The sequence below is a fragment of the Nothoprocta perdicaria genome, unplaced genomic scaffold, assembly GCF_003342845.1.
Source record: "Nothoprocta perdicaria isolate Ctin4 unplaced genomic scaffold, notPer1 scaffold_3, whole genome shotgun sequence".
Classification (NCBI taxonomy): Eukaryota; Metazoa; Chordata; class Aves; order Tinamiformes; family Tinamidae; genus Nothoprocta; species Nothoprocta perdicaria.
The window spans coordinates 8619020-8646778 of NW_020455532.1; the positions used below are offsets into that span (position 1 = coordinate 8619020).

Genomic DNA, 27759 nt, shown 5'->3' on the forward strand with positions numbered 1-27759 from the left:
GTTTTTTTGAGAAAARTCCATCCAAAACCAGATGCCAAGGTCAAGGCTCAGACAGTTCTCAGAACGGCTTCAGTTCATGGGTTTATTAGCACTACATGAAACTCAAAATTACTTTAGTTATTTAGTGTTCCCTGTTATTGTTAAATTTGGCCAGGAGAAGATGGAGGGAATTAATTCTTTGACAGACTCTGCCATTAGCTGGCGGAACTCACTGCTGCTTTGCACAGAGAAGGATCTCTTGCCGTGCTGCTTTATCAGACACCAGAAGCAGCAGCTCTGAATGAGGCTCCTAGGCTTGGATCCTGATCACATACCTGGATACCGCTAGCAAACCTGGAATGGAAACACTTTCTGCCTGGAAAATCTGAGTCAAATCCATGAAAGCTACTGCTTCTCCCTGGAGAGGCAAGGGAGAAAATAAAACTGCAGAAACCTAGCAGGCATGCAAAGAGGAAGGAAAAAAAACCATATCAGGAATTATGCAGCTACACTGGCCAAATTTCAGCTGCTCAGTGTTGCTCATGGAGCTRCACAGGTCAAATGCTCACTAAGCAGCACGAGGGCAGCCCATGGTGCGACCCGGACGCCAGGGCCCATYGTTGCTCTCATGGCTCATTTGTTCRTCCCGCTCTTCCCACATGGGAAGCAGGCAGGGAGGGAGCGCAGCCACACACAGGTTTTCACACACAAAAACCTCAAATGCCTTCTTTGCTTTGCACCATCTAGGAGCCAGGCACTGTTTGCAGGTTCAAACATTCAGAGCTTCTTCTTTCTCCCTGCCAGAATCACTCCACCTTAAGGGAAGGAAATACTGCAACCTGATTAGCACCAAAATGGTACCTTTTCTTTTTTTTCCCCTGTCTTTCAATCCAAAAAGAAGCACTAAAAATAACGGCAGGAATAAAGAGGGAGCATTTTCACAGCTGACTTGCAAATAGCAACTGTCATAACTAGCAAGGCCCTGGGGACCGGGGCTGTTGCTGCGGTACCATCTCACACTGACAAACAGCGGCAAGCGGAGCAGATTAACAGGTGACACTTGTCAGCCTGGGTCTAAAGGGCACAGATTCTCTGCAGCACAGCCTTTCCACCAGGAAAGAGAAATTAATTATCTCTTCTCTGGCCCTCTGCATTCACTAATGATGATTCACAGGCTCTGTTTTGCCCCAGTTGAATTAGGATGAATTCAATGCAACTAAAGGCTGTGGTTTTGGCTCGGTTTGCTTTGGCCTTTGGCTGTGTTATTGACCTGGGGGTGAAGGTGAGAAGGTGACCAAAGGGCGGATTGACTCAGCGGTGTCAAAAATGGCCTTTAAATAAGGAGAGAAACAAAACTAGGGCATCAGCTTCAAGACAGCTGGGAAGCTGCTGATCCTGGGGCCTCCAACACCATCAATGTGGGTCTGGGCAGAGTGGCAGCAGCAGGAACCTCCGCTGGCATCGGCTGTGTCAGAGCAGGAACCAGCAGCGCCCCAAGGCTCAGCCCAGGCTGCCCCATCCTCCGGAGCTGCGCAGGCAGAAGAGCCATTTCAAGCCGTTCCTGGTACCTGAGCCCTTCCCAGCTCATCCGGGCATCAGAGCATYGCGGCCGCAGCGGGAGGCGCCGGGGATCGTGTCCATCGCTGCACTCGCGTGGACACCCACGAGAGGGAGACAGGACCCCGCGGCTCGCGGGGCTCCGGCCGCCCGCGGGCGAGCGCATCCCGGTTCTCACTCCCCATTTCATCCACCCATTGGCCTAGATTCTGCCTCCAGCCATCCTATAAACTGTGGGGAAGCTGGTGCTGAGACCCCTTAGCTGGTGGTTGGGTTTTTGAAACCCACATTCCTAATCCTGATTCTTTAGGAGACGCGCGCAGGCTCCAAAGGCCRTACCCTTGGGCTGCAGATGCTGTAAGGTCAGTGCATGCAAAATCTGCTCTTCCTGGAACAATTTAGGAGCAGCTTAAAGGCCCTTCTCCGTCCGTCCGGATTCTCTGTTCTTTGCTGGCAGTGCCATTCCCTGCTCCACACACTGCAAAACACATGCCCTTCTCTTCTGTGTTCCAACCTGCACCCGGTTGGTTTCTTCACCCTGAGTCCACCCTTCTTTAGACCTACTCCTACTGAGCGCTAGTTTTCCAAACCTCTCTTGAAAAACCAATCTCATTTTGAATACTCAGTCAGAATACTGAATAAGGGATGATGCTGATTGCCATGCAAAACGGCTTAAGAATCCAGAATACCTGTTTGATCCTTCTCATACCATGCTCAGTTGCTTCCTCACACCCAGCTGTTGCTCGCTGCATTAACATGCAGAGCACGTAACAGCACAGACACATTTAGGGAAAATGTATCATTAATTCCTTTCCTCATCCATGTGGAGTTTGTGTGACCTCTTTACAGATCTATTTTTAAATTGCTGCTGGGCTGCTCTACACCAGGTACTATCATCCTGCTGCTGCAAGTGTCTGCAGATCCAGCCCACCAGGACACTGCAAACTGGCACCAAGGAGGGCAAGGAGGGACCTGCACAGGTCGCCTTGCTCACACGCTGGCCCCAAGAACAGATCAGCCTCTTCTACGTTGTTCATGACAGATGTTTGCCACATTTTGTACTTACAAGCCCTCCAGGGATGGGGATACCAAACCTTCCCTAGAAGATGCATCTCTGTGCTTTACTACGCTATTTTCTTCCTTCCAAATCATCCTTTTCCAGTCTTTTCCCTTCACACGTCATTCCTCACAATCATTTGAACATTGCCTAGTCAAAGGAGAGGCCAGAGTACTTTCTTCTGCCTTTGCCACAGCACTTTTTAAATCCATCTCTCAAGACCTTGTATCAACCTGTAGCTGCCAAATATCTGCTGCGAGGTCTGTGCAGGACTCTGGAGCAAGACACCCCGTTCCCTGCTCCAGCCRGGAACGGTAGCTGTTTGTCAAGGAGTTCTGGTGAGAACCAGGTTATTGAGATGACTTTGTGTCCTCCTTGGCCCAAAGCCCTACCAGCCTCTGCTCTGCACCAGGGCAGTGCAATGCTCCCCAACTTCAGGGAGCAGTAACGTTCTTCAGAACAATCACGCTCATTCATAGTGAGCGCCACGCTCCTTTCAGTTGGATCTAACATAGAAGCCAAGTAGGTATCTATTAGCTCAGGAGAAGTTATCTAATGTTCACTGCCTCTTCCTTTAAAATATTTATGCCATTAATACAAGGCACATGTGACTACAGAATCACAGTGCCTTGGGAGCAGGGTCATGAGCAGAGCACAAYGGGCTGTCCAAGCCAAGAAATGCCACAGGACCTCTGAGCTGAGAAAGGTTTCCAGTAAAAGCTGATACCCGGCAGCATCTAAAAATCAATGTGCCAGCACKAATCACTCACCTCTCCTCACAGGCAGCAATATCCAGTCTCTGCCCCTCAACAGGCTTGACTTCTTTCCCGGCCACTCCACTTCCTGCAGCATTTTTAGCGCTGTGACATACTGTCTTATGTGCTGTAACACACTGTGCTCCACTTGTACCTCAGCTTCCTTCTGCTGTATGAATTCTGCCACCTAAACCGAGCTATAAAAACTGCGCAGTGAGTTTGGTACAAAGACCTCCCCCATTCCCTTCCCCTCCTCGTCAGGGAAGATCCATTTTCAGAGATCACAAGTCGTCTCAGACATACCAAGTACAAGTGAGGTGGCTGCCTGCCCTCCAAGTAATTCTGCCTGTTCCTCCAAGTAATTCTGCCTGAGAGGTTGTGCTCTGAAACTTGTGGCATTTCGTGCTGTAACTAAAGCATTTGCAAGGCTGCATCCTCTCTGAGCCAAGCTGGCCAAGGCGAGCAACACAAACAGATCTCTTGGTGCTGAAAAGTCTGACTGGTTTCTTGGTATCCTACAGAACCAGCCCTCCCTGACACCCCTGGTCACCTTGAGRCCTCCAGTCCTTGATTTCCTACAGGCTGAACTGCATTAATGCTACATCTCATTGCTTTTAAAAGACCTGCTTATTAGGAGAGCACTGAAGTCAACTTCCCATAAAAGAGTCAAGAAACCTGGATACTTTGGATACTGGAAATAATGATCCCGAATAAGTAACTATGAYATGAATCTTCCAGCTGGTGACCAGCACTCCCTAGGATGAAGCCTCCCGGCAGTTCCTGAATGAAGATGGACACTGTGGCACTTGTTCTGATGAAGGAAGGCAAGTTTAACATGGCCGTGTTGTCACAAGCCAGACTAGTGCTTTCTCCAGCCTTCTTTTAGTCTCTGCTTTAAAAGAAAGTGGCCACCTAGCCCAGTCTAGCTGCTGACAGTGGTCCAAATCAGGCTTATCAGCACTSCTCAGTCCTTAGTTTTCATTGTGGTTCCTTCCTTGCATGCACAGATGGGAGAACTGGTACAAGCTGCAATTTGCAGGAACAGATAAGGGACAGAACAAACCCCAAGACCAACGGGGCCGTCACGCTGGGGCTGGAGCTCGGCAGCACCGGGCCCAGCTCCCATCGTGATGGCAGCTTTGAGCAGGGCCCAGGCAGATAATGCCCTTGTGATATGGGAGAAAAAAAAGGGATAATAAGATGAACAAGATGCTTCCTTGCTAGACAAGGACGTTAATCTCCTCAGATATTATAACAAGGCTCCTCCAAGTCTTTGCTAGTCATCACCCGCTGTGCTTTTCTAAGGTGAGAAAAATTGCCTTAGCTCTGTAAATTAATCATCTCAGCAGTGGCCAGCAAGAACAAAAAAAAACCCACAGGACTATGTACCGGGGACTAAGGCATCTAGCAATCTTCTGTTCCAGGTCCGTTTTTGTCTTTCTGCCTCATTTTTAGAAAGAAAGTGGTTGGCAGGAGAAGTTTCACCTGAGTCCAGCATCTTGCTTGCTGAATGTTGCAACATGGCCTCACGCAGGTGCAGCAAAACCCAGCCAAAACCAATTGTCCAGGAGCCAGAAGGGAGCTGGAGCTCTCTTGAATCCTAARGTTTCTTTGGGAGTGATGCTTATCTATCAAATGTTATCCTTGCAAAATGTAGGTGTTGTCCTGACAGAGCCTGGCAGGTACTTGCTACAGTGAGTTACTGTCCTGTCRCACAGATTTTTAAGCACATACATGGCACAAGATACTACTGGAGAGACTTGTAACCAGTATTGAGATTGATGGATGAATTATGAACAGAAACATCTGTGTGCCTGAAAGCATAAACAACGTGGTGGCAGAGACATGTGCTCTGCTGACAGAAAGAGGACAACAAGATTAGAGAGCACATATTACAGGAAGACAGACCATAGCTGTGGAGATCCTCAAAACATGGAAACAAAGAGGTACCAGCACTACTTAAGATTTAAGGAGGTGAAAGTAACCAAGACTCCAAGGTGAACAATCATCTCATAGTATGGGCAAGCCCTAGATGGTGTAAAAGACCAGTTCAAGTATCCCTTTTGCTCAAAAACTTGAGAGCTGCTGGGGACTTGGCAGGTGGTGTCCCTTGTCCCCTCTGCAGCACACAAGCCAACCTGTGCRGACCACCTGGATACACAGATCCTGGCACTTGCACGTAGGGGTGAGAACCTGCAAATCCAGGAAGGGTGTGAATGACTGAAAACACTTTTGTTTAAAATAAATACCAGCTTTCCCTTCTGTAACATCTCACACTGAGTTTTATTATATTGGTTTCTTACACTAGTGCATAATGACCATGCAGTATAAAGGCCAATAATGGCTGGGGGACTTTGCATGTGACAAAAACTAAAGCCATGGAGCAGCACTGGTGCTGGCATGCACCTTGCTGACACATCCTACCATGTTAAATCCCAGGAGACACATCCTTTAAAACAGTCTGCAGCATATTTCAGTTTTCAGGTAAAACTCCACGTTATTTTCTTGAAGGAGGAGCTAGCATTTTTGAAGAGAAGTATATTCCTATATAATGAAAGCCTCTCCATAAAATCACCTGTATTTTGTGCACTGTTTGCACTATTAACACTGCTGCTCAGGATTATGCAGCATGGAAAATTCTTCTATCATGACTCTTTGCACTTGAGGCTGAACAGTTTCAGCTAACTGTACCTACCTGCAATTTAAATATAAATGAGAGTCAAACACAGCATCAGTTTTTAGAGCAGGCTTGCCTGTAGCTGAAAACAGGTATTTAAGGCTTTCTGCGGCATAGTTCACCTGCAAGTCTTGATAACTTCAGCGTGTCACCTCTGCAAGTTGTCCTCTCGGTCTTACAAAATCAAACCAAACTTCGGAAGACGCAGTTTGACTGCACTGTCTTCCCTGGGTAAATTTGAAGAGATTCAGGAGTAGGAAAACTGGGACAACCTCATCTCCCAGAAAACTGGATTTTGATAGTCACTGGTGAAAAGTGTCTCTGATCTAGAGGAAGCTGCATGGATTTTGATAGTCACTGGCGAAAGGAAGGAATCTGCATCAGTAAGAAACCCAACATCTAAAAGGAAATGAGGCTGCCACGGCCAACCATGAATCTTTACTTGGTCCCCATGAGAAAACAGACAGGCCATATGAGAGAGGCCAACAGAAACCTGATCCAACAGAAAAAAAAAACTGCCCCTCAAAGCTATTCCCCAAACACTTCCCTTCTTTTCTACGGGAAAAGAAAGGAAAAACTGCCCTCCCATCGTGTTCCTAGAGAACAGAGCCCTCAGCTCTTTGTGCTCTCAGCCCTGTCTGCTTATCTCTTGTAGCTCTCACACATAGCTGCAATTCTCAAGGGCTTTCCAGAGGATGTCAATTATCCTGCCTAGGAACAAAGCGTTCAAGAACTATTTAGCACCWTTCCCAGAGAAATAAGAGCAGAAACTGTCCCACCCCTCACAGAGGGGCTAATGAGGATGTTTTGGCAATGCTGGAGGTTCTAATACTGCGTGTTAGCCTTGTTCTAACAAACACTTAGACTGCAGGACAGGTCCTTCACTGAGCTGATAGCTCCAGGCTCCTTGCCTCAAGGGTAAAACAGCACTTGCATGGATGCAGTATTTTCTTAAAAAACTAAATCAAAGCACCCAGTATATGTAATAACAGGCCACAGGCCTCTGGGAAAACCATATTCCCTTCCCAGGAGGGCAAGCYATGTAAATATCAAACGAAAAGCTCCCCCTGTGCATGGAAAGCAGTTTCTTGCTCCACTTTGCCAAGGGACTGAACTTAATCCCCAATCCTCTGAATTCTGYAGTGGAGGAGCACTCCAGCCACAGGATTTTGGTGGTATAACAGGAATATTTCTCCAGAGAAAACAACTTACCAGAGAGGCAAGGAGCAGCCCAGCTTTGGGGAGACAAGGTTTCTTTTGCAGACTTCTCTCTGCTATTCCCAACCTTCACTACAGATCTATGAGGTTTTTCTAGGGCTAGCCTATTTCTAAAGCTGAAGAAAGACCTTTAAATTTACAGCATCTTACTTAACATGAAAAATAAATTGAGAGCCTTTGTAATATTCTGCTACTACACTCACATACCTGGAATACCACAAAAGACTGGACACAGAACAGAGAGGAGCCAACTATGGTACTTGACTTAGTACATGACTTAGGTATACAAATATTTTGGCTTCATATGTATAAGGATGGCATCTACTGATATATAATCCCCTCTGTTCCCTTTTTTAATATGTTCCTCCTTCCCTCTAAGAGATTTCCATGAATGGYCATCTCAATAAGGCAATGATATTCACCATGTATTGCTTCAAGTAATGGGAACACAAAAAGCATAATTCAAGCCAAGTCAGACRAGAAGTCTGGATTTAGGTTCATGTGCACTGCATTCCAGTGCAAAACCTATACACAAAGTGTGTTATAATTGTTCTTAGGGTCAAAAAGTTTAAAAAAATGCATTAACTGAGAATACTAACTCAGGCAAAAGGGAAAAAACAGCTTCCTAACAAAAAAACACAGAGGCTTCTAAATAYACATTTTGGTATTAATATCAGCATTTTGCTACTTGTATCCTTTCATCTCATCACCCCAGCACATTTTTTGTCCAAAATGCTAGAATAGAGGAGACGGGCAGCTTTTGTGCAACACGCTAAASGCCCCTGGTTTATAATTTATTGCCAGTAATGATCCTCAGCTATTCACCCTGAACTACTCTTCTGAAGGCAGAGCTGTTAAAAGTAATGGGTATCTGCTTCAGCTCGAAATAATGAGGACAGTAAAAAAAAGTACATAAACAGCTRAAGTATGTGCCAGCTATGCAGACAGAGAGATGTGCTCTGCTCTAATTGAATGGGCAGCACACCTACAGCACAGACAAGTCCAAAAAACCCACAGCATCTATCGTGCTGGAGGAAAATTAATAGGTGTAACAAGAGCAGAGCAGCCCCCAAGTGATTACCCAGCCCGGTGACTTACTTTCCCTCTGATCCGTAGCTGTTCATACTGTCCTCGATGGACTCGTGGCTGGCCTGGCGCACGGTCCTGCTGGGCATCTCGACGGCCAATCCTGTTTCCGTGCTCCTCTGGATGGCTCCTTTGAGTCTCCGACCATCCCCATCTACAGAGAGAAGTGGGGAAAAGGCCCTCAGCAATCGTTCCCTTGGGAATAACGGGGTCAAGGAACAAAAGAGGCCGTTTAGAAGATCAGCCAGGGAATGTCACCATCATACGGCGCTTCAGCAACAGCTCCAATACCTTTGGAGCACACCTGGTGATCCAACAAGCCAGGGCCCAGCAGCTGCACAAAATATATCCCTGCTTGAGTTACTTTAAATATTTCCATCATGTAATTAAGCACTGAGCACAGACACACACAGGCCCACAAGCCAACCCCACTTGTGAGGCTGCCCAGGCTGAACACAGCAGCAGGACCATGGGCAGAGCTGAAGGGACAAACTCAGCTGTGCCCTTAATGCTTCCRAAACTCTGCTCTCTCACATTGGGAGAAGCAGCAATAAACTGTAATTCCTGACCAGCTTCAAAGCATTAGAAAGGGAAGTAAAATCCAAACGGCATTAGATGTGTCTGGATACGAAATACTGAGGTGCAGCCAAAACATTCCTTGTTGCAGGTCACCCTGGAAGAGCATCCTTCCTGGAAAACCCCCAGAGAAGACAAGTCCTTTCACACATACCCTCAGCAGAGCCCAAAAGGGAACTAAGTGGGTTCTCTCTTCTGYTGAGCTCAGTCTTCAAAGGCTCTGAAATTAGCAGCTGCTATTTTAAACCTTCTTTTCCAGAAGTCTGCATTTCTCAGAACCACCATGTTATATAATGAATATGTAATGTACACCATTACCATTGATTGCCTTTACTGGTGTCAGGAAGCTCCRAATTTCATCCTAGAGACAGCACACGCATCTGGAAAAACGTCAGCTACGAGTTTAGCAGCTTCACAAACCAGAATACCCAAACCCTTACTGCACAARGCAGAATACTGAAATCCATTCTCAGGCGCCACCCAGAACTCTGAGAAGGAAGATGCTGCTCATCAGGTCTTAAGTGACAGACCTTTGAACCATCCTTCCTTACATTGCTAGGGATTATTTTACTTTTTGTTGTTGTGACTGCAGCAGACAGTAGCATGGATGGTAGAAAGCAACACTGCTGTATAATGGCTCTTCTGGAAACCCACCAGCTTTAAGARCATCCCTTGAAAAGTGACCCAGTCATGTCAGTCTCAAGTATCCAGGACCCTCAAGGACTCCCAAATACCAAAGAAGTTAAGGCTCTGCAGCTATTTTGGAAACAAGGAGATATCTGTAAGAACATGCTCAAAATACGCAGAACATCGTCATTTGTGGAGAAAGCTGCTTGACCTAGAAATGCTTTTCTTTGATTTTTGAAGTGAAAAAAAATGAGAAAAAAAGTCACCGAGATTTAAAAATGCTTCCTTTCCTACTTCTCACRTAACACCTAGAGCATTCTGCAAGGACAGGACCTCTCACATGAGCTCAGCCCTAGAGGCCCCTTCTCCTGGGGTCTCATGCTGTTTCCAGGCGGGTGGACACGCTGGGGCTCTGCACCAGCTGCAGTCCCCACACGCRGCGCTGCGCGGGGACGTGTGTCCCGCGGGGACGTCAGGCTGGAATATTATGCATGTTCTGGGATAACGTTAACTACAAATCGTGGTGTTTGTGTGCCGAGAGCAACGTATCGGGCACACTGTATAAACCAGGAAATTACACAAACAGAAAACAGATATTTTTCAAGTGCTTTCTAAACACAAACCTTCAGGCAAGAATATTAATACAGACATCAATAACAGCAAAGCCTCCTGAGAAGGCTCCGCTTCCCCAGTCACTGCAGAGAAGCCCAGACTTCTCCCAGCTCTTCTTCCAGCCTTTCTAGAAGTGATTGGTTTTCCAGCGTTCCCTATTTTTTTCACTGACACATGGATATTCTCATTTACAAGGGGAAAAAATAGTGATAGTAACAGAGAGGCTCCAGAAATCAAGAGCTGGCAGACAAGAGCAGGTCGGCTGCCCGGGATGAGCCATGATCGCAGGATCCTTCATCCTTTCCTGGCAGGAACACGAAGCAACTGCTGTGTCTAACAAACTGAATGAGGAGATGGGAATGAGAAGGTGTCTCTGGCCCTTTTCACCTTCATTCTCTTGTGCTGKGAGTTTTCCTTGAACAGAAGGGGATGAACCTGCTTTGCCAAAAAGGCAGGGATCCCACCCAACACAGCATTTGRGTCAAGACTCATCGGGATGACAGACCAGGAAACGTACCAGGGAACTGGGGAAAACAGGATTTAGGTTCCTAACACTTCACTTAAGCCCTCCAGTTAAACACAACCATGGTCAGTATGTTAAAAAATAGCATTTTAACTCCCTCAGCTGGAAGGGAAGCGCAGGACCAAAGATACTGCACATCTGGAGAAGGACAAGATGCTGAAAGGAAATAAAGACGTACAAAGCTGCATCGCTCCAGGCAAGAGGCTGGTGCTTCCACCCCCTGGTAAATCAAGGGGGTAAATGGCACGTCACTGTGAGGGTGGCAACCAGAAAATCTCTTTTTTTATTGTGCTAGTGGTAGCTGGAACAAGCAAAAATAGTATTGACTTTTTCTGCAGCATCGCCAGATTTATTCTGTGCACTTTTTCCAATTAAGCAGTAACCCACAAAGGTTGAGCAGCCAGGCAAGCCCGCAGTGCAGCAAGCAGCGGAAGAGCAGAATCTGGCTCTTCCAGAATGACTTTGGGAGGAAGAATTTCTCTTTGCCCGAGCAGTTACCCTGATGATCAAGCTCTAAGAACCAGACGGGACCAGAAGACCCTTTGCCAAGTTCTCCACGTTTGCAAGCACTTGCACTTTGCTAGTTCATGCTCTGTTGAACCCAACAGTTTACGCTTAGCTTAAAAAAAAGTACCTTCTAAAAAGGCATTTGAAAGCACGAAGAGATGATGCATCTGCCATTTGCCTGTGCAGTTCATTTCACTCCTGACATCTGAAGATGCCTTAAGTTTGCCTGGTGTCAGCTTTTAGCCATCWTTTTTTTTTTTTAAATGTCCTCCCYAGCGAGGGCTGCTTTGTGTGCTCGCTACAGAGGCTCTTCTGCAGCGTAATCAACTCATCTCTCAATCTGCTTTTTGACAAGTTAAACAGACCGAGCTGCTACGTTTCTCATGCATTTTCCCCCCTGCTTGTCCTTGAATCATTTTAATGACCTCCCCGGGTTTTAAGCACCCTTTTGACAACACGCACAGCAGAAGCACAGAGCCTGTTTTAGTACAAAAACATGTAGAGAAAGGCAAAAACCACCTGGCACTCTCATCTTCTGCTTGTATCGCCTAGGACTCCAATGAGTTGCTCTCGGAACAGTGTCACTGTTCAGTCCCTGCCTCTCCTGCCAGTAGAGCCTTGCAGAATTGTACTGCCAAGAGCAAGAAAACGTTAGTGCAAACGGCTCTATCCATCTCTTCCCTCCTCAGGGCAACTTATTACCCTGCCAACAGGCCTGTGAATACAGCAGGATTGAATTCAAATTTGTCCCAAACCAGATGAAAACAATGGGCAGCACCAGGGCTTGAAAACAGCCCCTTGCCTTTGATGAGGACTATCCCTGACAATGGTTTTTGATATATGAAGCCAGTTCTTAATCCATTTATCACTATTACAAAACATTACTTTAAGGTCACGTTGTTCTAGGTCAAAACCTTTACATACTTAACACTTTTACCCACATACCTGCTTCTGCTGAAAAGCAGAATAAAAGCTTCTAATAAGACCCATTTTTGCTAAAGCCTTCTCGACTAGTACTAATTATATTCCTTTCATCTTTTATTAATTGAATCTCATTACTATCTTTCCCCTAATTCTGACTAGAATTGATGTCAGATGAACTAACCAAAAGCTCCCCCAAGTTAAAGTGACCACGTGGGTGCACAGGGGATATTTTCAGGGGGCAGCTGCATTGAAAGGCAGTTTTTAAGGACGATGCAGGTTCCATGGCAGAACTGTCACCAGGAACAGCATCTTAGTCTTGGGGAAAATTAACCAAAGTATAATAAAAAAATGTATTGTTCTCTTCTCTCTCCAAAGGGAACACAGTCCCTTTCATGTTGCCTTCTGTGGAAGTCTCAAGCCCTTTCCTTCTGCTCCAGACAGGTCTCTCTGTGCTCAGAGGACAGGGAGTCTTGAAAATCCACGTCAGCTCTGCAACAGCTCATTGCAAGGTCACGATTACGTAATTATCACCATCAGAACTACCCTACAATAGGTGATCAGATGATGCTGAGGGATGGAGCAGCCCCCTTCCACTGTTATCCTTAAGCTACCTTCTCTCCTGTTGCTTCCTTTACTCCTGCCTAGGTGCTTGGCATCTCCCTCTCGCAGCTTCTTGCCTTTCATTTTCTGTGTGCTTGTCCAGTTTGCTGGATGTTACTAACACAGATTTGGTGGGGGGGGGAATCAACATCACGCATGTGCTAGGGCCCTTACATACTTTACAATTAATTGATATCGATTTAACCCTGAGATTAGAAATTGACCGAATTTCAATTCAATGAGCCTGGCTGCTAAATGGACCAAGGGCTCCTGGAGCACATGAAGTGTTGGGACACGGAATGCAGGATGCGGCAGCAGCGCAGGCTGCTCCGAGCCCCAGTTGCTTTTCTTCCTTTCCAAACCTCCAATTGGGGCACAAGGGCATTTGCAGGAGGTGGGAAGAGGTGCTTGCCTTCAGGGTCCATTWGTTCCTATTGCAAAGCCTTGAGCAAAACAGTATTTTGCATTTCCCATAAAAGACTAGCCCAAAGCTGAGCAGAGACTGCATTTCTCCTGCTTTTTGTCCCTGAGCCGATCAGCGTGGATTGATTTGCATCCATGCATCCTGCAGGATATGGAGTTGGGCACACTCTGCTCTCTGGCTTCACCTCTGGGTTCCTCAGCAAGAGATTTACCTGCTTCACTCCAGAGTAAAGCCCAGGTACAGAGCAGCACTTACACCGCACAGAGAACTGGCAACCCCAGCAGGACACAAAGGACAACCCCTGTGACAGAGCAGACAGTCTCCAGAGTGTGAGCACCTTCATGTCACCAGCACAGGTGATAGGGGAAAAGCAGCAGGGATGGTGACACAGACTGAAGTCACCATCCTGGCCACCAGCAGYGCATGGCTGGGATGAGACGGGGTCTCGCAGCCTGCAAAGGAGATTTTCTCGGAACTATCTGCTCTTCCTGCACTAGCCTTGGTTCAAATAAGGCCTAGTGAGACCCTTCATCTTCCACAGCCAACTACCCTCACTCGTCGGGTCAGAGAGGCAATTCTGGCTTTCTTCCTCAGGAAGGTCTGTCTCAGAGTGGAGACACCACAGGTCAGTTTTGGTCCRAGAACAAACAATATAAAAGAGCAAGTTCCCATCTGGCCAGGGACCCTGCACCTTCTGAGAGTGGAAAKGAGGGTCCTCGAGCCCAACGTGGACTCTGCAGCATGGCTGGGGCTTAGAGCAAATGCAGCAGAGGGTCTCCCAGCTTCAGAGCTGGCATCCTGCTGACGTGCAGCCGCCTTACCCACCAGCCTGACACCAGGCCAAGCTCCCCGTGTGCCAGGGCGAGCGGCAGCACCGCTAACCTGCTCGGAATGAGGGAAAGGGGCTGCGGATGCAGACTCACCAGTCYGCTCATCCTGCTCCTCTTGCCCTAGATACCGGCACAAATGAGATCACGCTCTTTCCTTCCAAATTAAACAGAAAATCTCCYGCGGGATAGAAGAAACTTTAACATGTTAATTCTTAATCCGTGTAGATTAAGTGCGGCCACAAGGCTGAAAAAGGGAACCTGATGGAGAGCAGATCCACAGGCAGCTACTGKAATGGGAGGCAGCAGAGGTGCCGCAGGGACACGAGCAGAGCCAGGCACCACTCCAGGCTCCCAGCCCTAGCGTATTCCCAGGCACATYCCGAGGCAGATCCTTGTCCCGGAGCGCAGAGAGGCCTCTGGGAGAGACCTCTGTTTTTGAAGCCTCCCCAGAGCTTTGTTTAGGGAAGAGGGAGCAGCACAAGCATCAAGCACCCCAGATCTCTGCTCAGCCTCTGCAGCCGCTTCCAGTGCCCAAAACACAGGCCAGGCTCTTGGGATCCGCAGTCCAGAGCTGGTCTTGGCTCCGGCTTCTTTTAAATACAGCCATGCTGGGATTTAAGCTGCCCTCCATTCCCAGGGAAACCTTATCACCCACTGCAGATTACACAGAGYACTGGTGAAACCATCAGTTCAGCATCTTATCTGCTTGAAATATATTTTCATATTTTAAAATGCRACACTTCTCTGGAGGGTAAGATGAAGAGCTCGCATGTTGGGGGCTTCGCATTTTCCAGCATTTGTCCACTTAACATTTTAGAAAGCCAGAATTTTCACTTAAAAATAATTAACAACAAAACCCTCYGTCATTTTCAACATGACTTGTGGCTAGGACAGTGACTTTGAGATTTTCTCTTCAATGACAAAAGACAAAGAAAGCCAAGACATGAAAGGGTAAAACATATTCCACTGTCAATGGCTTTTTAAAGAGACTTTGAACAACTATAAAAAAATTAGAACCATTTTAGGCTTTTCACCATAAAAAAATTTACAGCACCGTAACACTACAAAAATGTTCATTTCTTTCAGAGTATTTCCTGGGAACTGCTCTGCTCCGTCTGACTCTTTAGCATTCTTTCCATGTGTCTCTATCCTGTTTGCGACAGCAGGATTCAAATAGCTTCGTCTGAAGGCTGGCTCTGCATTTTTATTTTTACAAGGAGAAGGAACACGCTGCCCCTTTCCCTTCCTCCGATCTGCCAGGCAGTGCAGGAAGGAGCCTGTGATTAAACCAAGTGTCCATATGCCCACAGAAACACGCTGTTATTATTACCCAATTATTAATATTGAATTATTCAGCAGGCTGCTGGTGGAACCACAGGGCTGCAACCCAGGGCCTCGAGGTGACTCTGCTCCTGCCGTCCCTGCGGAGCCAAATCTCAGCCACCCCATCCCAGTCCTTCGGCAGCAASAGGGAAAGCAGTGCTTTGCATCCTGAGGCAATAATTAATTGCTTAATTAATTATTGCCCAGCTAATTTGGGTCAGGTGTTATTAACTACTGCATTGTAATGTTTATTCCCCTGGAATTCCAACTGGGCCTTGAAAATGCCCAATTTGGTGCTAACAACCAGCAAAGCTTTCTCTGTACAGAAGTCTCCTCCACCTTTGCAAACCATGAAGACCTGGGTGTGGGGAAAGCCTGGGAGGTGACTTTGGGCTGACTCATTGGGACCATCTCAGGGCTCTCTGTCACCTCACAAGGAGGATGGCAGAGAGCTGGTCCATGTCCCTGCTCTTAGTAGGGACCAAATGACGATATAACRGCCAGGTTAACTGTTGGAATAACTGTTTAACTAAAGAACTGGAGAAGCAGAGCACCCTGCCCCAGTTCTGCCATCCCTCTCATTTATTAATACTATTAATAACTGAGGACATCACCACAGTCCAGCAGCTGAAATACAAACRAGCCTGAGCCTTCTGTGGCCAGGAAAGGGAGGCGACTTTGCAGCAGTGACACAGCCAGGAAGCACCATCCTAAGCAGGTGATGGCATCAGACAGAAGAGCTGCCCTGCCCACGGTTCATCAGGGCTCTTGCATGAAGTCCTGAAGAAATAACTGCCTCTCAAACTCACAGCCAGGGCAGGTTAGGCTTAGTCCTGGTAAGGAGAAAGTGCAGGGAAAGAGCTGACAAGCCCAAATTGCACTAAGTTTTTCTGTCCTTTGCACTCATGCCACAGAGCTGCAAAAGGCTCTTTCAGGAGGGAGCCGCTTTGTTAGGACCCTGTGTGTGAAGAGGAGCTGCAACAGTCCCCAATCACAGAATGAGGCATCCAACCCTCATGCATCTGCTGGAAACACGTGTAAAAAGAAATAAAAAGCACAGAGCCACCTTTCCTTCAGCAGGCACAAAGCCCTGCGGCCACYGCCTGATTTCTGTGGTGCAGCAACTGTAATTACTCCAGCTTATTTTCCTTAAGGAAATGAAGGTTCAGATTCCCAAGATGCTGACTCAAATTACACGTGTGGTTTAATAACTTGTGCCCATTTGGGAGCTAATTGCTTGATTCCTTGTGGAAGTGGAAAGGGGAAGCTGGGGGCCTGCTCTCCAAAAAATCAAACACGGTCAGACTTTCAACATCTGATTTTAGCCACTTTGACCAGTCTAACCATCTACATGAGGCTTCCCAGGAGGTGCTTTCAGGTTATACCTGTAGCAAACAACCAGGCAAAGGATAAAAGTGAGTGGGTTTTTACCCCTCTAATTCTGCACATTGCTTTAATTCACACAAAGGTTCCTCAATCACAGCCAGGAAACGCCTGCTCCACTGAGCAAACACCTCATCTCACCACAGATGCGCCAAAGGAGACATTTCCTGTTTATAGAAGCAAGGAAAAAAATCCTCCTATTGCAATGGTAACCTAAAATAAGTGATTCATGCTTACTTTGAAAAATATTATATTTATAGTTAATATATTTATATTATATTTATATATAATTCAAGCAAAGTTTTCACAGCCTAGACCCTGAAGACATGTCCCCAAACTCCCATCCAGTGAYAAACTCACCCACAGACAACTAAGGTAGATGTTACTGTCTCCAACATCTGTCTTCTGTGTATGCAAAAGGAGTGCTCAAATAATACAAACAACAAAAAAAACAATGATTTCCAGTCGCTTGGGGAACTCAGTCCAATGCTTAAGTATTGATGGTTCCAGTAGAGGAAAAAACTGTTGGCCAGAGCTAGAAACTAGACACAAGGTCTTCATCTCTGAGGAGAGATGGAGTATGTGAGGGCCCAACCAGAACTTCATGCTTGTTTAAAGATTACTTTGGATTAGAGAACAGAAGCCACCACTGTGGCAGCTTCACATGTCTGAGGAGCAACACCAAGAGCTGCTTTTAAACAGTTCTCAACTACCAGGAAGAGTCAGTTCTTGGAAATGCAGTGAATTAATCACTCGCGTTGTTAAACAGCTGCACACCAGCCCATCTGGTGGCTGGCCCTCATTTATGAAAGCTCTCTGTGCTGTGGCCATCCCATGGCTGACACACACATGGCAGCAGGTTCATCAAAAACCCATTCTCACTCCAAATATTCCTAAATATATTTCGTAGAAGGAGCGGGGATGAGTAAAATGCTGCAGAGCATCCTGCTGAATCCTTCTCTCTACACCAGGGTAGCAGGAAAGGGGACAGGACCCATGAAAGAACCAAGCACATACTTGTGATAAAGCCAACACAGAGGCAGCTTTGCAGGCTGTGCTACCAGCTCAGGAAAATCCAGTATGAATTACAGAGCAGCATGTATTTCTATTTAGGGGAAAAATAATTCCACCATACATAACAAGAAAGCATTTGACGGCAAAACCTCTTTATAGAAAAAGCAGGCAAGGTTTAGCAGCAGCAGCAGGGCTGCAGCRAGGCCAGGGCAGGGCACTGTACATTGTATTTGCTTGTGAAGTTGCCAGCTCTGCATAACTCACCTGGTTCTTGCTCCCTGCACTTTCAGGTTTTGCATTTGTATTCTCACATGGCAAGAACGGGTTGACGGTGATATTTCTCAGGATAAATACTGTCAAGGTCACAGAAGTTAAATTAAGATACAATTCCTTGCCTTTCCGAGCTGCATTCAGGGCACTACCTCACTTTGCTATAGGAAATAATCTTGTAGTTTTGCTGGCAGCCCATGTGCACCAACTGACACCCCAGGTGCCACCAGCACCAGGGCAAAGCTTAGGGAACAGGCTCCATCTTCACATTTACTTCAATTATCATGGAAAAAACACGAGAGACACACTCAACACATGCAATTCTAAAGCTGAGCTTTAGGGAGTGGTCTTAAGTCCCAAACCACCACGGCCTCCGATCACAGACCCCAAGGCAGGGCTGCAGTAACATCTTTCCCTCCCTCTCCCGCCCACAAAGCCCAGAGTTCAGGGATCAGGGTTTCCYTGGCAACGGGAAAAGAGCATCCCGGCAGCCTCCTCACTGGCAAATCCCRCGGAGCAACTCTGTCCTGGCGGCTCCGCTGCCTCTCGGGGCCAGAGAACAAACCCGAACTCAGAAGGTAAAGAGCTGCCCAGCATTTCTATTCAAAACTGAAGCATCTTTGGAGCACGTAAGCTAGGCCAGGGAGAAGCAGCAAGGAAAGAATTGGAATTGAATAAAATTGAAGATATACCACCTTRCTGAAGTTCACCTTAAAAGACAAATTATGGAACTCGTGGAGTTTGRGGGAGAAAAAAGGTAGCTCATAAATTTAAAATCTGCATTTTAGATCCTGATAATATTCACTTTTGAAAAGCATTAGAAAAGAAGATTACAAATTTAATAATGCAACACAGGGGAGGAATTCTCCTCCTCCCCCTACGGAAAGGCAATTTGTTCTTGCCTACAAATTGACTTTCTATTACTGTCATTAACCCAGCAGAAGGAGCTAAATTGGGCTTTGCCCCAGCACAGCCCCGCGGCCGCCCGCAGCACAGGGCTCATCAGCCCAAACACCCRACAGCAGCTGCACCTCCTGCCTGCGGGGCCCCGCTGGACACTGACAGCCGTTCAAACACCAAGGGGGCAAAATTAATGGAAAAAGCACTAATTGTGATGTGGAGAGGAAGGTGAAGCCTGGAGGCTGGGCCACGGCATAGGAGAAGCAGTCCAGCAAAGCCAGGCAACAGCCCCAAGAGAGGAACGTTCAAGTCGTGCTGTTAAATCTCTCCTGTCCCAAATCCCATGGCTTTTCTAAGTTCTTGCAGGGTTACGGCACATTTTAATTATAGAAGAAACCTCTTTGCCATTTCTCAGCATCAGAAATATTCCTCCCATCAGCCTTTCATTGATAATAAACCTGCTGCAGATTAATTCCTCCATCATTAGCTCTCTTCAAACGTGGGTGATGCTCAGGACATCGGCTARCGGTGAGGGAGGCAGATCCTCCTCCATCACTGCACATGGGGGACCACTATAATCCAGGGGATCAGTTTTAAAAGGTTTACCAAAAAACAGCTTCACAATATRTATTACAGAAGTTTATATAAACATTCACAAAGCTGAAAATGATGCTCTCATTTTTGACAGGGGGTTTGCTCTCCATACCTGTTTTTTTGACTGCATTGGCCACACAGTAACTCCACGATCTAACCAAATGCCAAGCCTAGAGAGACTTCCCAGAAAGCTGCCCAAGTTCCTCTGATGTCACCCAGCCAGGAGGCCACRAATTGGCACCAGAATTTGTCAACATTTCTGTTTTCATCTTTTGGCAAACCAAACCACCCTCTGAAACGCTTGCGGGCAGCAAAGATAAAAAGCAGTAACAAATAAAGACCAAGGAAGTTTGAAGGGTTTATTTTTACCAAGTAATCAATACCTCCTGGCAGCCTTCCTCCGGCTCTAATAATATCAGCGAGGACGATAACCCTTGGCAGGTTCTGTGCTTTACAAACATCATCTAATTAAGCACTGCAACCTGCTTCTGAAAAAAGCAAGTCTGGTCTAAAGCTCTTTTGCAGGGAGAGAACATGAGTCTTGGGAAGAGACACTGACAAAACAAGGTGAGAATTTAGGAGCTCTGCTTTTAACATGCCCGATCTGCTAACCACGTTGTCCCTCCGGGACCAGCTATGGGGAACTGGGATATCATTCCCACAATCTGTGTTCCCATTTGCAATCTGTGCTTCACACAGCCCTTCGTTTTCCTTTGCTGTGCTGCAGCATTAGGACAGCTGTTCCAGCCAACTCATTAATAAATCAAAATGACAATAAAGCAGTTGGAGGGAGATGAATTATTGAACTCAAAGCAATTTAGTGCGCAGAGAGAAACCCAAACTATCCAACCTAGGAGCTACTAAATATGGAGCTTGATTTGCCCCAGGGCAGTTCTATTGATAAGCTGTAGACTGCTAGTCCACTGAAAAGCCCAGAGAGGAAACCCTGCATCTCATCKCTTCATTAAAACATGGTGAGCCAATGCTATGTATGAAATAATACCCCTTTTTAATGACAGTAGGTATTTTATTCAGTTATCTATCTTGTTCACTTTCAGGTGYAGCCCAACACTTGTTTAAGGCCTTAACCAAGAGCTTGGTGCTTGTCCTTTRGCTGGCGCATGGTCCTACCATGGCTTCTTCCTCATCCCTTACAGTCAGCTGCTTTTACTCCATGCTGTCCCCTTCCCAGAACACCCAATCCAGCAGTGAATGTCCTCAAAACAYGAAACAAAACCAGACCACTACAGCCACACAGAGAGAGCTCCTCTGTAGGGCCATGAGGAGTTAAAATCTGTAATAATCCCCAAGTCTCAATGGACAACCCTTGGTGGTCTGACATCACTTGACGATCTGCCACCGATACCAAAGTCATGTGCAGATGACAGCAATCCATTTATTCACATACCCCATCTGATTCAGTTTCCATTCGGGATCATCCTGATTCAGGATCAGCTGGGATGTTTTTAGATGAAATGTTGTCTTCAAAACACATTCTTCTCCTCTCACAGCTGCTATTCCCATCAAGTCCCTGTGCATTGCAGCTTGGGCACATGCAGCCAGGAGAACAGAATTCTAAACCCTACCTGTTAAAGTCAAAAGCATCCTACACAGACTGTTTTATTACAATGAAAACATTTTCCTATAAAACACTATAAGTAAAATAGCAGTTGCATTAAATAACATCTTTTTGCCCCACATTTGTGCTTAGCAAACAGAGAATTGTATTTAAACTTACCAATTATAAAGCACTGTGTAATATAAATCTATTTCTCACAAAGTGATTTCTCCCACAGTGTCACAGTGCATTTCATACTGACACATTTTATACAGATGGTTTGATCTTTCAAGATTAATAGATCCCTCATACACACCTCTAATAATGACTTTACTGATGAGATGAAAGTCACCGCAGACGTTTTGTTGAGAGCTAATTATTTACTGCAGTTTCAGGTTACTTACAGCTGACACCCCAGGTCTGTGACTTTGTTAAGGCACAGAGCTGTCCCAAGCCCACAAACCCAGGAGATTAAGCAGGATTCTTGGCTTAGATGAATGAAGAAGGCTCCCAGGAACCTCCACACGTGGAMATGGGAGATTCAGCTATTGCACTTTGCTAAAGGAAACACCAGTTCTAGTCCAGACTCTGATCTGCCACAAGAGGCAACCACCAGGAGACTGGTTAAGACAGACTTAACTCCGGACCTGCCCAAATTGCAGCTTGCCCAACCAAAGTGTCCACAGATGATGGCAGGAGCTGGGCACCCCTACACAGGCGCTGCTCATGAGGAGCAGATGTAATTAGTTCTGCTCTGCCAGAATGAATGTGGAGCCATCAAGTCAAACAGGGAGGTGTCGGTGGACAATCACCCAGATCCAAGCCAAAATCAAAGAAGAAACCTCACGCAAGAGCCAACAAATCTAGGCCCACTTTTGGAGTGTCTGACCAAAATATYTTCTCTTGCTTTGGGGGCAGCCATTACAGAATCACAATATTTAGTCAACCTTTTATTTCTACAGTCATTAACCATGCACCATTTAACTACTGGTTTGTCATTTACTCTCCTAATCCCTTTCAAATCCTTCTGCTTATTTTCACATCTTTTCAATCCCATCCTGTGTGTGTCACTAATTACCCTCCTTCATTGTCATGGGCTCTTCCAACACAGACAAATCGAGCCAGAGGTGGCTCGAGCACTTGCTGTGTTATATGCCCAATGACTCATTTGCTAGTAAGAAATATAAAATACAAACCATCTTATGGGAAGATGATATAATATACTTAATTATCCAGAGAGGAAACAGACAGCAAGCACTCTAAAGGAGGAAGGGTGAATGAATTTTGCATGTGAATGCACTAGAAAACCCAGTCAAAACTTACAAGTCTATGGATTTACTGCAACAACCTTCTCAGAGGTGAAACTGTAGATGCATGCAAGGTTCAAACTGAGCGATGAAACCAGCTGTTCTGAACACTTGATCCCTCAGATCTCACTTTCTGTGCAACTTTTACAGTGAGTCTTGACCTATTATGTTGGCCACACAACCCTTAAAACTCAATACACCTAATACAGAGTTAAGTTTGCTGAGAATCTGGAAGAGAAATGGTCCAGAGGACAGTTAATAGAGGCCACACAGGACCAACTACAAGGACAAACATCAGCTACCGGCTTCAGGATCTTCAAAGACGATGGCTGGAAGCCGTCAGCACTGTCGCCTTCTCCGCACCAGGCTCGGAGCCGGCTGGCAGCCCACGTCAAGGAAAACAGTCAAAGCTCGAGGGAGAGCTCAGCTCAAACGACTTAACACAATTTCCAGAGCGCAATCGATGCAGTTTGTGAAAATGACATTTCCAGGGGAGGCTGCAGCGAGGGCAAAGAGCATCTGCTCTTCTCTGTTCAATTGGCTCATTCCTCTCAATCTGGTCTCAAAAAAAGGAAAATTCACAGCACCCAATCTGAGGCATGTAGATGAGGCAACTGCAGTGCACAACTGCCTACASTATCATACAAAAGAAGCAAATTCCTAATCCACAAACTCTGAAGCACCCTCTGGACATCCTAGTGACCAGAGGTCACCTGCTCATAGGATGAGACTGCTGCTCAACATGTTCAAATAAATCAAGTAAAGGACCAGAAACTTCCCCCCCAAAATCAACCCTCTTCAGTAAGCTGCTGGAAAGCTTCCACTTGCCCCTAGAAACAAGGATTTCTTGGGGTAAGGACTTCTTGAGGCAGAAACCCATGAACACAGCAGCTCCCCAGGACTACATTCCTGTCATGTAGCTCATCAGATCAGCAGCTCCTCATTAATTCAAAGCATGAATCAACCTGCAAAGGCCTTTTCCCATCAAGAAGACTTACCTAAAGTGATAAAAAGGATTTCTTTTATGCATAACAACCACAAGAACTTGCTGTAAACATTTGGCAGCACAGGGAGGTTCCTTTACAACATAATCTGCTTTCATACACACCTAATATTTTCAGGTTTTCAAACGAGTGTCACTGTGTTTGTAGAGGCTGTTAATGAAACTCATTGCTAAATGCAGTTACAATTATGCAGCTATTAATACTACGTGACATCAGTTATGCCAGTTTCCGAGTGAATCACAGTTGCAAAGTTGTAGGTGTTCGAGAGCTGGTTGTCAAGTTGAAATGGAGCAGTGTTAAATATAATCCAAATCTGTCCTAGTTTTCCAATTCTTCTTTCCCTCTTTTACACAACAGCTTCAGTGGACTGAAAACCTGCCTGTCCTGGAAGATGAGCTCCGTAGTACCAAGGGGAAATGATTTCCTGTTAGACCACTTAGATCACCGAGTTTTAAAGTGTTCCCTTTCGCCTGCAATTTCACTTATCTCTAAAGACTGTAAGAGCTTAATAGAACAAGTCAATAAATCTTTTATAATGTCTAAACCTTATAAAAATGTACTTCTATCAAGATATTATGCTTTTCTCACTGCTCTTGCAGACTGAAAGACTAAGAGTCTCTCCTTAAAGAGCTGTTCAGCTGAGCATTAGAGCAGGCAAAATCCTGTTTACAAACCATTTACAGAGCAGAAAGGCCAAACGCTGCTCAAACCTGCACTGCTGACACCTGTGGAATATTTTTGCATTGGTCAACCTGTAAATAAAAGCACTTTCTTAACTAAACTAACAGAAGCTTGGGAACTTATTAAACATTTTGATGAATGAAATCAAGTCCATCGCTTGTCACCTTTTGCAGATTCCCTTTTCTCCCATATAAAATTAATACCTTGTATAGTTGGTCTGTAAAACTCCATTATCTTAGGGTGTGAAGAAAAAGGTGTTCAGGGAAATATAGATTTTCACAGAATTTGGGAAATTAAACCAAATTGCCTGTGAAAATCAGGAAGCCAATCTGCCCTACGAGCTTGCAAGCTCTTTGCAGCAGATGGCTACAGCRAACAGACTGTGAAAACGGTGTCAAACTCACCACCTAAAATGGACTGCGAGTAATTTGCCCAGTTTTATTCCTAGAAGAACAAGCCAACTTCTGCATTACCAATGATAAGGAAGTACTTGGAGCTCCCTAATAGGTAAGGCAGACAGCACTGAGTCATTTGGAATAGAGCAGAGCAGGGCTGACGTTGCACCATGCTAGAGGTGCTTGCGTTTGGGTTGGGTCTGGGGAAAAACTGAGTGCTTTGTACATAGAAAACACAAAGCAAAACCCAGCAAACAAGAGACTCCTGCGCAGGAGGGCTGGGAGAGGCCCTGCAGATGAAGGGCTGGGCAGGTCCCTGTTACTAGGCAGGGATTAGGAATTTAGTGGAAATGGATGAAAAATAATTTTCTAGAAAGCTGAGKCAACCCAGAAAACCTCATTAAAACAGAGCACAGAGCCAAACAAGACAGCCAAAAATTACTGCTCTGGAAGAGTCCAGAAGTGAGTCCTGAAGAACAGATACAATCMAGTCCCTCCTTTATTTTCTACCTGCACTTTCTCCAACCTTCCACTCAACTATCTGCCTTAGTCACTTATAGTGACACACTTTAGGCCTGGTATTAAAGCCATAAGCCTAAGTTTTATCATACGACCCCTTTAAGCTACAGCAATAGCAACAGCCACGCTGTGCACTCWCATATCTGGCTCACACATCCACAGCTGATGCATCTCAGGGGCAAATTGCTAATGAGGTGACTAAGGGCCTCTGTGCCCATACAGTTTGCAGAAACCACATACACACAACAACTAAACAGATACTTACACATAAGTGTTTTTTAAAACAAGTGTTACTCCTTCCTTATTCTTCTTTATAGAGTCCTGCCTCCTTCCGGGCAATCAGAATCTCCTTATTCCACTTTCAAGTAGAAGTGAAAGGCATGAGAGTTGGAAAAGCCAAGGAGTGATGTATTAGAAATGCCTTTATCTTTTTTTTTTTTGGGGGGGGAGTAAAAAATGTCATTTATCAGAAAATGTAGAGAACTGCTTTTCCTATGTCAAGGAAAAGGAGAGACAAACCACATGTCTGCATGATAGGAAAAAATCCATGATGCTAACGCTGGAAAACATCACCTTGCAGAAATAAAAAACAGAATGAAGAGAGGGAGAATGAAGAGGGAGGCGAATACTGAGGATCACAGTCATTGCAGAGGCAGCAGCAGGGCCTGAATTATTAATGGGCAGGATGAATAGGGCTGGAGGGGCGCTCAGCACCCCCAGGCACTAACCAAACACACACGATYTGTGCCACAGCTCTCGCCAGGGCCGCAGATGGGGAGGAGAGGCAGGGCCCTGACAGCGTGTGCYGCGTCCCCAGCACGAGCGCGGCTGTCATGGGATGCTGTGTTGCCATGGCGATGTCCTCGTGCCGTGTCACACTTTGACACTGCCTGTTCCGCGAGGAGCGGCAGTGACAGGGCTGCTGCAAAGCRGCTCTTGGCCTGGGTCTCGCTGCAGCCAACGTGAACCACCCAGCTTTGACCAAACGGGTTTTCACCCATTGGCACCCAGAAATYTTCACGGACAGGGTCCCAGAAACCACACTTAGATTTACCAGGGTGTCTGTCAGGCCGAGCCTGGGACCGCAGGCACTTCCAGCAGTTCTTGTCCCAGTTTCCAGAGCAGCATTTTGCATGTTGCTCTGCCAACTTACGGAAATTGCAGGATCTAAATGGGAGGCTGTTTCCAGGCTTGGCCTTTGCATGAGCTAAGGGGCAGTTTCACCCTCCCRTTTCCTGGAGGACGATTTTTGAAACAAAAAGGCAGGTTCTGAAGGCAGGACAAACCCCCTTCGCTTTCAACTCAAAGCCTGAAAGGCATTTCCAAAAATATCCCAACCTTGGATATTTAGCATTTTCTTTAAAAGGGTATTTTTAAAAAGAATTTTATTTAAAAAAAAGGAATGGCCTAGCAGTCCTGCTGAGGATCATCTGGAGTCAGGAATGGGCACATTCCTGCAAAATACATATTTATAGGGATTTTGCACAAGGTATAAAAGAYAATTCCTCATTTCCATGAGTTGCTAGGGAGGCCTCATGGAGGGTGGCRTCTGCAGGGCTCTGCATGCACGATAGCCTGGAATACAGCAAGAGAACCAAGATGAGGCCTGTAGCACTGCACTCTATGCTACAAATAAAAAATTTTAAAAAAAACCAAATCAGGTTTATAAACACAGGATATAGGAGGAAGGAGGAGGGTGACAGACACAGCAATRGTCACCATCAGAATCACTTCCTGACCTCAAAATTTGCACAGGCAAGAACAGTCTTGTAACCCAAAGAGCTGTTCAAAAGACTGCAAGGATCAATTGCTTCCCACATCCCTAGGGGTCAAGACAAGAGTAATTTGCTTAATCTCCAATATTTAGGTTAAATGTCACTGAAAACTGTCCTTCTAGTTAGAAAATTAAATATTGGAAAAAGGGAGTTRCCTGGGGAGATTAAATAGGTGACATCAAAACCTCTGCCATCCCAGCATTTCCAAGAATAAGGACATCAGCACTAATAGCTCCTCTTAGTCACAAAATAGTTTTGACAAAAAATGGGAAATTCACCTCTGTACACGCTGTACTCCAAACTGTGAGCACTTGAGCACTGCAGACAGCTGCCTTCTACAAGGCTCTTCAGGTTCTTTGTGTAGTGAGAGATGATGATATAACAGGCTAATGGTGAGGAGCTGAAATGGGGATTATCTGCTAGTACAATTTATCTGGGGCTGGATTTGGTTAAAAGGGAGGCTGCTGAGCTCTGCATTATTCCCACATGAAGTCGGGCTGAGGGAAGGGTTCCCAGGCTTTACAAGCCAACCATGTAACTTAAATGCAGAACCTAAGGAATGCACAGTTTGATTGTAAGAGCAGAGGGCCCAACCTGTATATTCAACCAGCCCCAACTACTTAAGCAACAGCCCCTAATGAGGCATCAGCTGCGCTGCGTGATGCCACCTCAATACGTATTACCATATAGCCTAGCATGGTTTTCACACCCTCTTCCAGAAAAGAAGACCACACGTCAAAGGCACATTATTGCATAGATGGATATTCACGTTCTGTCATAGTTCTGCAGAAGATGGAAACCCTCATTCCAAGGTGCACAATGTTTCACAATGGACGCAGGTGGGAAGGGAAGACTGCAGGGCTGAGAAGAGTCGGACACCAGTTCTCACCGCCCCACTAAAACGCATTAGCAACTTGCAGACCATTTCCTAAAGTGCTCACATGTGTAGTCTAGCTGAAAGCACTCAAATACAAGCAGATAGTGCTTCAGAAAATAACTGTATGGATAAAGCATCGCACCAAACAATGAACACAATAAACCTAATTCCTCCCCACCCAAAGCAGGGAGGCACATTCTTGTCAAA

At 45.9% G+C, this 27759-nt stretch overlaps 1 protein-coding gene across 1 annotated transcript in view; it reads right to left on the reverse strand.

Annotated features, from left to right (window-relative positions):
* Positions 1 to 27759, reverse strand: part of RIMS4 (regulating synaptic membrane exocytosis 4) — a 44069-nt gene that overhangs the window by 9673 nt on the left and 6637 nt on the right. Inside the window, exon 2 of the mRNA XM_026042152.1 lies at positions 8342 to 8483. Coding sequence (XP_025897937.1) covers positions 8342 to 8483 — 142 coding nt within the window. The remainder of the gene's footprint in view (positions 1 to 8341; positions 8484 to 27759) is intronic.